The 13,382-nt window shown below is 47.4% G+C and overlaps 1 protein-coding gene across 4 annotated transcripts; it reads left to right on the top strand.

The window, feature by feature from the left end:
* Positions 1–4,426: 4,426 nt before the first annotated feature.
* Positions 4,427–12,209, top strand: LOC310669639 (uncharacterized protein). 4 transcript variants are annotated; one of them, XM_083424066.1, is made up of 4 exons: positions 5,728–6,346; positions 7,688–7,773; positions 8,662–8,767; positions 9,784–12,209. In XM_083424066.1, the coding sequence occupies exons 1-4, from the start codon at positions 5,855–5,857 to the stop codon at positions 9,826–9,828; spliced, it is 729 nt and encodes a 242-aa protein (XP_083280192.1). In that variant the 5' UTR covers positions 5,728–5,854; the 3' UTR covers positions 9,829–12,209. The 4 variants fall into 4 exon arrangements, 3 of the variants coding, with proteins under 3 accessions (XP_083280192.1, XP_083280191.1, XP_083280193.1); XM_083424065.1 differs by having other exon boundaries at positions 11,003–12,209; XM_083424067.1 differs by having other exon boundaries at positions 11,400–12,209.
* Positions 12,210–13,382: the final 1,173 nt, after the last annotated feature.

Consider the following 13,382-nt stretch of genomic DNA (forward strand, 5'->3'; position numbering starts at 1 on the left):
GCTGTTGTGTTTCTGAACTTTATCACATCTCTAAAACATCATTTGTCGACTACAGTCCACTGTGATGTTTCCCCCTCTGCAAGCCTCAACTTGCTCCAAAGGCTGCACTTTGATAGAAAGATTTTTAGGTGCATTTGACTGAGATGATCTATATCATAAGTGGCCATCATCTAGCTCTATCACATTTGACTCTGACAAGCAATGTCTGCAGCAGTGATAACATTGTTAGTAGTAACACCATCCAGGACTTCATTCTGGAAAGGTCTGCAGAGTGATCATCCCACTTGCACATTGTACCATAAGATGCACCTAGTTATTAGAGGAGGGAATCAAGAAACAAGAAAGCAACGCAAAGCCTCTTGAGTGAAGAGGCAGAAGCACTTCAGCTGCGCTCAAGAGGCTTTGCGTGGCTATCCCTGAAGCCGGGAAAGCAAGAGGAATTGGTGCGCACCGATCCCTCTTGGTCTCCTGGCTTCAGGGATAGCTGCGCAGCCTGCATTTGCTCCGTAAGACGCACACACATTTCCCCTTACTTTTTAGGAGGGGAAAAGTGTGTCTTATGGAGCGAAAAATACCTTATTTATCGTTTGTTTATTTGATCTATATGCTACCCTTTATTGAAAGGTCCCAGGGCATTGTACAACATTAAGAACAAACTTTTCACAGTGTAATAATAATAACATAATACAGAGGATAATTATACACAGTATAATCATCATCATCATAACAGTCATAGTTCCCGCATTTAATAGACCATAGATTGAGAGGCTTTCCCTCATATTCTCCTACAGTAGTTGAACAGAGTGGAGGGATCACTAACACCAAGCCCTGGTAGCAGCAAGGCCCCTGAAGTCAGCTGTAGCCTGACTGTTGGGATTCCAGTCTGCTAACTTCCAGCAACAACAAAACCCAACGCCTTCATTGAACAGCATAAGCGATGGAGTGGGTTCCTACCAACCCACTTTGGGAACCATTGTGCTAACCACCTCTAAAGCGCTTCTCTGCCTTTGACAGTTGCAGAAGATGTGGTGTCCCTGCTAAGTCTTCATGCTACACACCTTCATCTGTTGCATAACCATGTGGCTTGCAGAGAATCCTATCTAGAACACGCAAGTTGACAACCTATCTAGCCTTAGGAACTTCTGACCACTGGCCATGTGGAAAGCTGCACCACTACGGCCTCCCCAGGGAATGTTGTTGGCATCTGTCGTGAGCAGGGGTCTGCAACCTAAGGTTCATGGGCCACAAGCAGCCCACGGGGGTCGTTTAAACAGTCCCGTAGCTGCCTGCTTGGCGAGTCCCCGTGTGCTGCACTAAACCAGCACAGTCCAAGGACTCGCTTTTGTAGTGCTGGAAATTGCACATGCGCAGACGTCGGAAATCGCGGGCACACGTGCTCATGCTCCGGCCCACAGACGGATCTCCGCTAGAGTGAACTGGCCCAGGCAAGGTAAACCTTGCCAAGCCCTGGTCTTGAGATACAATGGAAGAGTGCGTCTTTGGGGGTAAAGTCAAAGCAGTTGGAGAGACAGCACCTGACATGGCTGTAGAGACTGATACAGGAGAGGAAGGTTTTATTGCAGATGATGGCATCCGTTTTTGCTGAAAGACCACCTGAATATATGCTACCCACTGGCTTGTCGTGGGCTGGAAGGACCATATGAGAACTTTTCATCTCAGTTGTGTTTTGTTCAAGCAAATAAGGTCTTCCAGGGCTCTGGCCTATTTTGTTTTTCTGACCATGCTGTTTGGTCATGATTCACTTCAGGCTGTTTCCAACAGCTCAGCCCTGGGACTGTTTGCAGCAATTATATTTTGTAAATGTCAAGGTTGAGCTAAGCAGGTGTCTGAAGCGCATCCGAGACAAGGGATGCAAATTAGCTTCAGCTGAGCCAGGAAAGCCTTGTTGCTCAGGCAAAGCCCCAGACTCAACAGCGTATTTCTCTAGCACCTTCCTGTTGGAGAGGGTCCCCAAAGGTGGTCCAGAGCCCCAAAGAAGTGCATTGCTGGGATCGTGTAACAAGCAAAAGACCCCTCCTGTGCATAGGGAAACAAATATGAGCCCCAACACCGATGACGCCTTTCCAGCCATTAATGATATTGTCAGCCTAACACTGCTTTAAAGTTCCTTATCAAGGAAGTATAAAGATCAGATACGGGGAAAATAATCCATCTGGTATATTTCAATGAAGAAAAGGCTTACCTGTGCCTGATGATGTCCTGGAACATTTAGTACTTGCAAGGACGCTGGAGAACAGTGTGTGTGCTCATCAAACACCCTTCCAAGGACAGATAATACTAGAGCTGTTACAAGTGCTGCTTGCTATATCTTAAGAGCATTGGGTTATCTTTTTCAGCCGGAGGGCTGCATTCCCTCATAGGGACCCATGTGGGTAGTGGTAGGTGGTACAGTAGGATACATTCCAACCATTAAAAAACCATAGGGTTTCCAATAATAATAATAATAATAATAATAATTATTATTATTATTATTTATTATTTCTACCCCACCCATCTGGCTGGGTTTCCCCAGCCACTCTGTGTGGCTTCCAACAGAAGGTTAAAAATACATTAAACATAAGAAGAGCCTGCTGCATCAGGCCCAATGGGCCATGTAGTCCAGCATTCTGTTCTCATAGTGACCAACTAGATGCCCACAAAGTGAAGCCCATAAGCAAGGCATGGGGACAAGAAGGCTCTTGTGGTTTCCATCTCCTTTAGTACGGTTTGGTGCAGCAAATTAGGCATTGCAGATTTGAAATCATTTAAAATACCATAGATTTTATAAGACGACTTTTTAACCCCGGAAAAAAAGGTTAAACAGTCAGGGGTCGTCTTATACACTGGGTATGGGCAGCGGGCTCTGCGCTGGGAGAAAGTTGCCCGGCAGGGAGCGGAGCCCACCACCCTCTGCTGCTGCAGGCTCTGCACTGGGAGAAAGACAGGGCTTATAAGACGAACCCCCAAATTGCAGCTGCCAATTTGGGGGGTCGTCCAATACGCCCTGTCGCCTAATACGTCGGAGTCTACGGTAGCTAGTTTTCCTATCTTGGGCTGGATCTCCTCCTTGCATTGTTTATTCTGTTATCAACAGATTGGGCACTGTTTTCCTTTTAGGTGAAGGCAGAGGCAAAGTAGGGGTTAAGCAGCTCTGTATTCTTTCTGTCACCCTAAAGCATTTACAGTGGTGCCTCGCAAGACGAAATTAATTCGTTCTGCGAGTTTTTTCGTAGAGCGAGTTTTTTCATCTTGCGAAGCACCACGGCGGGGAGGGGTGGGGAGAAGCAGGGCAGCTGCCGCAGCCGGTCCTCGGACTCACCCGCGCCTTATGGACACCGCGAAACGTGGCTGCTGGAGGGCGGCGGGGCTCAGGAGCGCGACTCCGGCTGCAGCGCTGGCTGCTGGTGGCAACGGCTCCTGAGGGGAGCGCGCGAGGGCGGTGGGCAGCGGCGCGAGGCAGCCGGAAGGTCAGAAGGTTGGCCGGAAGGTGGGAGGGAGCCGGAGGAGCGGGGAAGCGAGCGTGCGACCGTCGCCATGACAGGAGAGGCACGGCTGTTTCGTCTAGCGAAGCAAGCCCTTAGAAAAATCCGTCTTGTGAAGCACCTCAGAAAATGAAAAACCCTTTCGTCTAGCGGGTTTTTTGTCTTCCGAGGCATTTGTCTTGCGGGGTACCACTGTATCTGTCTTCTCCACAGAAAGGACCTACTACTTGGTTGTTCTTCCTCTTGCTTTGAACATAGCCAAAGAAACTTTTTTTTAAAAAAATAAAATTAACCTCTCTTGCAAGCTTGAGCTCGTTCTGAGCTTTGGCCTGCCTCACCTTCTCCCTGCAACTGTTGGCTACACTTTGTGATTTTCCCTTTCTTCCATATTTTTTTAAAACCCTTCTTAAATCTCCGTTCTCCTTATGCAGCCACACTGACTTCTTTAGATGCCTCCTACTTTTCTCTTTTGTTTGAATTGTCTGCATTTGGGCTTTCAATTTTTCATCCTTAAGAAACTTCCATCCATCTTGGACTCCCTTCTCTTTGAGTATTTCTGACCATGGGATCTCACCCAGTAGCCCCTTAAACCGCTGCCATGAGTGCTGGAAGGAAGACCTGCTCCTTGCTGCAAGGCCCTTTTCCACCTGGCCTGGGAGCAGGGACCAGACTCACCCTGCTCAACATAAGAGACTCCTGCGAGGCCAGAGGGACATTGCCTTGCTGTAATCCTGAAGAGCCCAGACTCACTGGAACAAACTCTGGGGTTGGGGCAAATGTCAAAAATGCTTTTAAATATTTTTTAATAGTTTTAAATCTGTGGCATTTTAAATGCTGGATTTTTTGTTTTGTTTTTGCTCTCCTACGGGTGGGATAAATGTTTAGCTGGAGCTGGGGATTAGTTTAATTTTAGTTTCTACTGTCTTATTGGTTTATAGTATATTTGTATTGTGTTCTGAAGGGGAGAAGCACAGGTCAATTCTGTGTCCAGGGCAGCTGTTTACCAGCTCCATTTGCTACGCAGGCTGAGACCCTACCTGCCGGTGGACTGTCTTACAGGAGTAGTGCATGCTCTGGTTATCTTCTGCTTGGACTACAGCAATGCGCTCTACGTGGGGCTACCTTTGAAGGTGACCCGGAAACTACAACTAATCCAAATGCGGTAGCTAAACTGGTGACAGGGAGTGGCCACCAAGACCATATAACACCGGTCCTGGAAGACCTACATTGGCTCCCAGTACATTTCTGAGCATTAATTGTGTTGGTGTTGTCCTTTAAAGCCCTAAATGGCCTCGGTTCTGTATACCTGAAGGAGCGTCTCTACCCCCACCGTTCAGCCCAGACATTGAGGTCCAGCGCCGAGAGCCTTCTGGTGGTTCCATCATTGCAAGAAGTGAGGTTGCAAGGAACCAGGCGGAGGGCCTTCTCAGTAATGGCGGCCTGTGGAACACCCTCCCATCAGATGTCAAGGAAATAAACTGCTATCTGACTTTTAGAAGACATCAGAAGGTTTTTAATATTTGATGCTTTATCATGTTTTTAATACTCTGTTGGGACCACCCAAAGTAGCTGGGGAAAACCAGCCAGATGGGCAAGGTGTAAATAATGTATTATTATTTATTATTATTATTATTATTATTATTATTATTATTTACTTAAGAAACTAATTAAATATATGTAGCCTTTGAAGTGGCACTATTATGAATCTGTAGATACTGGCTCAAGGTCGAAATAAAAGAAAACCACATAATTTTGTTACGGGAATATCCGCCCTCCCTTCCCCACAGGTTGGCAGGGTTTGCGGCACTGAGTGGGGCTCCCTGGGCGGGTGCCACCCACCTGCTTGAGCCGGCCTTTGACCCGCCCTCGGCCAGAGAGGACAATGGACGGCCGGCCAGGGGTGGGCCTAAGGCCAAAAGAAAAGAGGCTGACTCCTTGGCTCAAGCCTCAGATTATGAGGGTGGCCTCCTCGCCTCTGTGCAGCTAGGCTGCAGGCGCTGCCTGCTTGCTTGCCCTGCTCGCCTTTCAGCAGCGACAGGAGGGCATGGGGCACTGCAGGCCTGAGCGGGCTGTGCAGGCCCTGACTAGGCTGCAGGCGCGGCCTGCTGGGTTTTGCGTCAGCGGGGGGTGGCATTGCTGCCAGCCACCGGTGTTGCTGACTCGAGTGGGCGGCGTGGGTCCCAGCCAGGCCGCATGGATGGCCTGCTTGTTTTGCAGGGGTGGCTGCTTGGCATAGGTCCCCTGATGGCCCGGCTGCTTACCTTCTCCCCTGGTGGCCGCTGCTTACCCCGATAGGGCTTTGCACTTGGCTAACTATCTGCGCATCATCTTAAAAGCCAGGAAAATGGCAGGGGACTCAGCGGCTTTAGCATATGATGAGCTGTTCCGCGAGAGGGCTGCTGAAGAACTCAAACTTCCAAAAAAGGGCTTTTGGGGAGAAGTCAGGCAAAGGGTGGCTATGTCAACATGTTGGGAGTTTAATAATGGGTTGTGCAGCAGGGACCCATTCCGTTTTGACTATGCTTGCAAGTGCTGCAGTGGTCCTCACTCACGGACTAAGTGTTTTTGGGCTAAGCCCCCTTTTCACAGTTTTCGAAAAACAGGATCGGGGAGTGGAGCCAAGGACGCCAAGGGAGCCTCTGGAGCCTCTACCTCTGGAGCCCAGCAAGCCAAGGCTGCCTCCCAAAAATGAGGTTTTTTCTGCCCTATCCCCAACCCCTGTCCACCTCTCTGTGATGTTACCGTTGTTACAAGCTTATCCCAACAGGACCGCGGCCAACTGCTTGGAGGCAGGGTTCTGTTATGGCTTCCGCATCCCTGTCTCCAGTTCACCGGTTTCCAGAACCCCTCCCAATCAAAAGTCGGTAAGGGAAATGCCCCTTGTTGCATTTAACAAAATTGAAAAAGAGTGGCATTTAGACAGGGTGGCCGGCCCTTTCCCGGCCCCACCGTTCAAAAAGTTTATAGTTTCCCCTCTTGGCATAGTGCCCAAAAAACTTCCTGGTGAGTTCCGCATGATATACAACCTGTCTTATCCTAGGGGTGGGTCTGTAAATGATGCCGTACCGTGGGAGCATTGTTCAGTTAAATATGTGTCCTTGGACATAGCCATCAAAATGATCAGAGAATTGGGCCCTGGGGCCTTATTGGCAAAATGCGACATCGAGTCAGCCTTTCGGCTGCTCCCAGTTCATCCTGAAGATTTTTGGCTCCTAGGAGTCAAATTCAGGGATAGCTGGTATTTTGACAAGTCTATGCCCATGGGTTGCTCTGTGGCCTGTGCGGCCTTTGAAACTTTCTGCACATTTATTGAATGGGCTTCAAAACTACATCTGGTTCCCCTTTTATGACCCATTACCTGGATTACTTTCTGATTATGGCGGCCCCAGACTCCCCTGCTTGCGCCCTATCCTTAGCTACATTCATGCACCTTGCGGCTGACTTAAGCATACCTCTGGCTGCTGAAAAGACTGAGGGCCCTTCTACTACTTTCCTACTTGGGTATTGAACTGGACACAATTCGGCAGTCATCGCGCCTCCCGCAGACCAAGCTGGAATCCTTGAAAGCGTTGCTGGAGGTAACACGGGGTTAAAAAGACCACCCTTTTCCAGGTGCAATCCCTATTGGGTCATCTTAATTTTGCATGTAGGGTAGTTGCGCCAGGCCATGCCTTTTGTGCCTGTCTGGCACGGCTCACGGCCGGAAGGGTAGCCCCTCACCATCACATCAGGGTGACAAAGCAGATAAAGGACGATCTGAGGGTTTGTCTTGCATTCCTGCAGGATTATAATGGGGTTTCATTTTGGCAGAAGAGCCTTAAACCTGTGGTGGAGTTCCAGGTCCATTCTGATGCTTCTGGCCGCTTTGCTTTGGCATGTTCTTCAGGGGCCATTGGTGTGCCCAGTCGTGGCCATTTTCTTGGCATGCAGCAGGCATCACTCGGGATTTAACCTTTCTGGATTTTTTTCCTATTCTAGTCACCATTCGCATCTGGGGAACCCTCTTCTTGAATTCCAGGGTCTGTTTCTGGTCTGGCAGTCAAGCGGTGGTAAGAGTTATATCTAGGCAGTCAGCAAAGTCCGTGAGGGTCATAAGGGTGCTGCGTCTGTTTGTGCTGGAGTGCCTGCGGCACAATAGTTCCTTCACTGCCCATTTCATACCTGGTCTTAACAATAACATTGCTGATGCGCTATCTCGTTTCCAGATGGAGCGTTTCTGCGAGCTGGCACCAGAGGCAGCCCAGACCTCGGACGCCTTCCCAGACAATCTGTGGGAGATTGGAAGCGAGAAGTAAACCAGGGAGTATTGTCAGCAATAGAGCCCTCCACTGGACGTTCTTATTCCAGGGCCTGGGATGCCTTTGGGTGCTTTTGTGGCTCCGTGACATGGCGCGCATCCGAGGAGGAAGTGCTTCAATTCTTGGTGCTCCTAAAGTGCAAGTGCCTTGCCATAAAAACTTTAATGCTATACAGGGCAGCTCTCTAATTCTTTTGTAAATTGCTTCGTTGGCCAGACCCCTGTGACAGCTTCCACGTCAAGAAGCTGCTGGCTGGGTGGCGTTGCGTTGCGTCATTCCCCCACGTCAAGATGGCAGGAAGCCTATCACTATTGACACACTCAATCTAATTTGGAAAAAACTACCAGAGATCTGCTGGTCAAATTTCGAAACGCGCCTCTTTCGGGCTACATTCTCCCTAGCCTTTTTTGGTGCCATGCGCATTGGGGAGTGTTTGGCTGGCTCCTCAATCAGGGCTGGCAGACACTGACATTAAATTCTCTGGGGATACACTGAATGTCAGGATTCGGTCCTCAAAAACTGACCAATTGCGGAAAGGGGTCATGCTGGCGCTGTCCACGACAGAACAGCTGGGGCCCTGCCCATATCATGACACAGCTGCTTCTTCAGTGCAAGGGACCTTTCTTCATTCATTCAAACACGTGCCCGTTGACGTGGTCACAATTCACAGCAGTCTTACGCAAAGCCTTATTGGCTTGTGGCATTAGTCCCCAGGAATATTCCGGGCACTCCTTCCATATCAGGGCTACCACTTCAGCGGCGGTACAGGGTTGGGACCCTGCCCACATCAAGGCACTGGGGTGCTGGCGCTCTGCAGCCTACAAAAGCTACATTTGTCCCGGCTCCTCCTTCTTACCGCTTGCAATTTAATTTTCTTACAGGTTCACCCTCCATGAAGATCTGGGTTATAGGCCACAGCATTGTTCATTGGGCAGCGGATTATGCATGTTCACACAGTGGTGGCATAACCTTAACATCCTCCCCAAGGTACGCATTTATTGGATTGCCCAGTGGGGCATGCGTTGGCGGAGCTTGATACCCATGCTGCGTAGTGCCACGGTGGTACATGGCCCTCCGAGGGTCTTGATTATTCATGCGTGAGAGAACTATCTAGTGGAACAAAAAGGCATTGCCCTGACCCTTGCTGCAAGGGCAGATATAAAAAGCCTGCATGCCATGTACCCGACAATGACTATTGGCTGGTCCATTCTACCCCCTCTGCACTGGAGGGGGGTTTCCAATCCGTCTCGCATCAATTATGCTGTGGGAAAAATTAACAGGGCCATGCGCAATACCATGCGGCAAATTGGTGGGTTCTCTATCCCACATCCAACCATCACAGCAGATAGAGTTGACCTATTCTGGGAGGATGGAGTGCACCTGACCCCACTAGGTAATGACCTCTGGCTGCACAACTTGCGACAAGTCCTTAGGGAATGGGTAGACTACGGGGTTTGATTGGTCCTCAGTTGTGGGACTTGGCGGTGAGGCCACTTAGGCCCTCGGGTGGCGGTTTTTAGGCCTTGGCAAGGTAGCCTTTAGTCTAACATCAAGTCAGGGGGGATGTATTCATGCTCCCTCCTCATGCGGCGCTTGCGGGGCCCATTAAATGGCAAAAACCGGGAGTCCCTGGTCCTAGAGCGGCGGCATGTAGGTCAAACTCCCGGGATGAGGTCGGTGGAAGGGCATGCTGTGTAAGTTTGTGCTTGCAGTCCCCTCTCACTGGACCTCATCTGCATGCATATCCTCAGCCAGGCGGGCTGAGAGGGTTACCTGCCAAGGCCTGTGCCAAGTTTCCCACTTCTGAAGCTCAATAAAGTTGTGGCCAATTTGAACCCATACTCTGGTCTCTTATCTCATCATTTGGGGTAAAGGGGTAGGCACCACAGACAGGGTTTAGCACATGTGTCTGCAATCAAAGTCAGAAATGGTGAAATGTGTTATGCCTCTCAGAAAATTCACAGTGCCTTTGTTAGCTTTTTATTCTCATCTCTATTCCTCAGATAATCCTTCCACTTCAGAGATCGGTGATTATTTGTGCAAAGTGAATTTTAAACCAATGCAGCATAAAAATCTGCTAAACATTCCCGTCACTTTGGATGTGTTGTTAGATTTGTAAACAGGGGTGTCAAACTGTACTTTATACAGGATTTATCATTGTAGTAGATCATGGTATTAGTAAAGTTGATCTCATTAAATATAACCCAGTCTCTTGGTTGCCGCCTCAACAGTCAGCAGCAAAGATGGTTCTGGCCTTTTCTCTTTTCTTGTTCCCATCAAATCCCTGCCCAAACCCCTCCCATCTGCCTGCTATCCCAAGTCTAGTTTTTTTAGAGGCACATTTTTCCTGTGAGCAAAGCCTTCCCCCTCCCCATCACCTTGGCAACCCCTGCCTGCCCTGGCTCAAGGATTCCTCTGTGATGGGGTCATCAACACCTTTTGTCATGCTAATGCCTCTATCCTAGGTGAGGCCCTGGTTTGGAAAGGAAACTTAGCCTGTATTTTTCCACTGGCCTGGAATCTTACATTCAATGCTCCAAATAATTAGCTACATCCTTACATTGATTAATTTATTCGGTTGGGGGGGGTCTTCCCCCCCAAAAAACTTATAACAATATTATTTCAACTACTAAATAAGCAGAGGAAACTGTCGGAATTTTAATAGACTACCAAAAATTAATAAATATTGGTATTATAAGAATTGCTCATCTGTTCTCCTTTAAGATGCATTGACTATAAGTACAAAACCCCTAGATTTCCAGTGGTTAGTTGGAGCTTAGAGAGCTAAGCTCCAACAAGCAACTTCACTTTACGCAACACTCTGCTTCGCCTCAAGACAAGCCTCTCTCTCTTGCTTTGCATTTAGTGTGAGTTCTGTGGCAAATTGGTCATGCTCACGTTCTTTATGCTTTGGGCAACAGTTAGGGATCCTGTTTACTGTTTAGATCAAGATGTGCATGAACTGTATGAGATGCACTATGTTTCAGCTGGTGTTATTTATCATTAAGGACCAAGCAGGAAAATTATAAAACAAATAACTTTCATTTGAACAAGGTTTCCCTCCATGCCACTAAGTTTATCTCCTTCTCTTCTGTCCTAACCATCTTACTTAGTGCCACAAACACTGAAGCATATTTCCTGCATATTTGATGGGCGTAGGCCCTGATCCAAACTTTTTGAGAAATTATTTCTAAAGAAATGTCTAATATTGTACATCAACAGGTTGTTCCCAATACAGCACTATCTCTTCTTTCATTAGAAAGTGACAGCAATTCCTGTTGGCTGTGGCAAGGATATGCTTAATGTGCTTCATTCTCTCAATTCCACTTCATTAGGCAGAGCAGCCGAGTGGAAGATAGGTTCAGGTCTTACTATCCAAAACTGGTTTGCTAGAATTTGAGAAAAAGCAAACTTAGAGTCACTATCTCAATACAGTAGAATGCTTTAAGGGTCAAGTTAAAAAAGACATTTTTGTTACAGAAAAATGTGGGGTTGGCTTTTATAGCTCAGCTCCCCATCAAGGGGCACAGTGTCCCCTGTCCATTATCAGTCAGAGAAGAATAGATGAAGGCAGGATCCAGGGAAAACAAGGCAGATCTCTCTGTTTTTTCTCTTGTAGGAGAGCCCACCCTCCCTTGCAAGGCAGTGAGGACCCAGAACAAGGGTGTGCAAGAACTTTTAAAGACTTTAGAAATTGCCCAGCCCCTTAGCCAAAGACCACCCAAAAAAACATACACCTGTCACATAAAGAGAACAGAAATTTGAGAGTGTGTAGCTTGCCTCTTGTCTGGCAAGATATCTAATCATGGTCACTGATTGCATTTACCAGGCGAACCTGAGCCATTCTTTTGAGCTGGTAAATATCTTATTTCCTGAATCCAGGTCACAGGCCTACCCTATTCATACACAAAATATGTTCTTAAGACAGGATTTGTAAGTGAAAAGAAGTACTGGGAAAGGTTTTTCCAAGACATTTCCTTCTGCAGAAGAAATATTTAGAGTCATTAGGAGAGCCAAAATGGCTTTTGGGATTGTTCTGTTTGCTAAAATAAAGTGTAATCTTCGCAGGGAATATTTCCAAAACTCTGAAGGGTGAAGAACTGGTTTTTTGTGCAGTATATGTCTGCTAGGTGTGCGTACCCTAAAATTTTATAACAATTTGAAACAACATGGTTTATGTTTATTATTTATGTCAACAAGTCAGCTTCCTTGATTAAACTTCCATTGACACATGTATCCCTGGGGGAGGGGGGTTAATTTCACATGTGAGTTATGCTATTTGTATTTACCTTAATACAAATACATTTGTATTTACTTGGTACAGAAGACAGCTTAAACACCATTTTTGTTTGGTTATGCTTGGAATTCAATTGTAGTTTTTATATGTCTATTGAAAATCAATAACATACATTTTTTTAAAAAAAAGATTGATGCTTTTTGAAAGCACGTGTAAGATCTATTTATTTATTATCTTTCATATTCTGTTTTTCATCCTCCGCCACACCTGAACTAATTGCAAGGAGCCATAGCTCAGTAGCAAAGAATTTGCTTTGCATGTATACAGTCCCAGGCTTAATCACTGGCTCTCCAGGCAGCACCGGGTGATCACTGGCTGAAACCCTGGAAAGCTGCTGCCAGTCAGTGTAGACAATACTGAGCTAGAAGGACCAACAGTCTGGCTCACTATAGCTCAGCTTCATCAGTTGCTTATGCATACAGCCTTATCTGGCAAGGCAATCTGCACCATGTTGTTGTCTGCAAAATGAGGCTGGTAGCCTTCCTGAAGGATTATTCAGTGTTTTAAAATAGAACAGGTAAGAGCGAAAGCATAGGGTCAAGCTGACCTTGAATAACATAAGCCAATCAGAAAAGGGTAAGTTCCAGGTAACTTCACGTTCTGTACTATGACATCAAGTGTGGCCTTGCAGGATGGTAACCCTATCTCCCTGTTGCATCCACCGCTCAGGAAAGGCTCTCTGCTGTATCTTCACAAACAACATTTTGCACTGCCTGGTAAGAAGAGTGTCAGAGTTTAGTGACAAAAGCTGAAGACACTTTGCTGCCTGGAATAATACTAGGAAATGGCATCTCCAGGGAATGGTAGTTTGTTAAGGTTGTTGAGTTAGAGCGCAGATATGAAATGTGGGGCTCAGGGACCAAATACAGTGGTACCTCAGGTTAAGTACTTAATTCGTTCCAGAGGTTCGTTCTTAACCTGAAACTGTTCTCAACCTGAAGCACCATTTTAGCTAAGGGGGCTTCTGCAGCTGCCGCGCCGCCGGAGCACGATTTCTGTTCTCATCCTGAAGCAAAGTTCTTAACCTGAGGTACTATTTCTGGGTTAGCGGAGTCTGTAACCTGAAGCGTATGTAACCCGAGGTACCACTGTGCAGCCCTTACAGGTCTCTCTGTTGGGCCTCAGGCCTGCCTTGCACCCTCTTTGAGTGTGTTTGACGCACTGAAATGTGTCTTTGGCTGGAGAAAAGGTGCTGTGGTTTGTGGTCTCACTTTGCCCCAACTTTCTCACCCCCTCCCCCCGCTTTCTTTTTCAGTTCTGCTGAATGACCTCTCTCTCACCTTTGCACCCGTGCTTACTCAGTTG

The sequence above is a fragment of the Podarcis tiliguerta genome, assembly GCF_965153285.1.
Source record: "Podarcis tiliguerta genome assembly, chromosome: Z".
Lineage (NCBI taxonomy): Eukaryota > Metazoa > Chordata > Lepidosauria > Squamata > Lacertidae > Podarcis > Podarcis tiliguerta.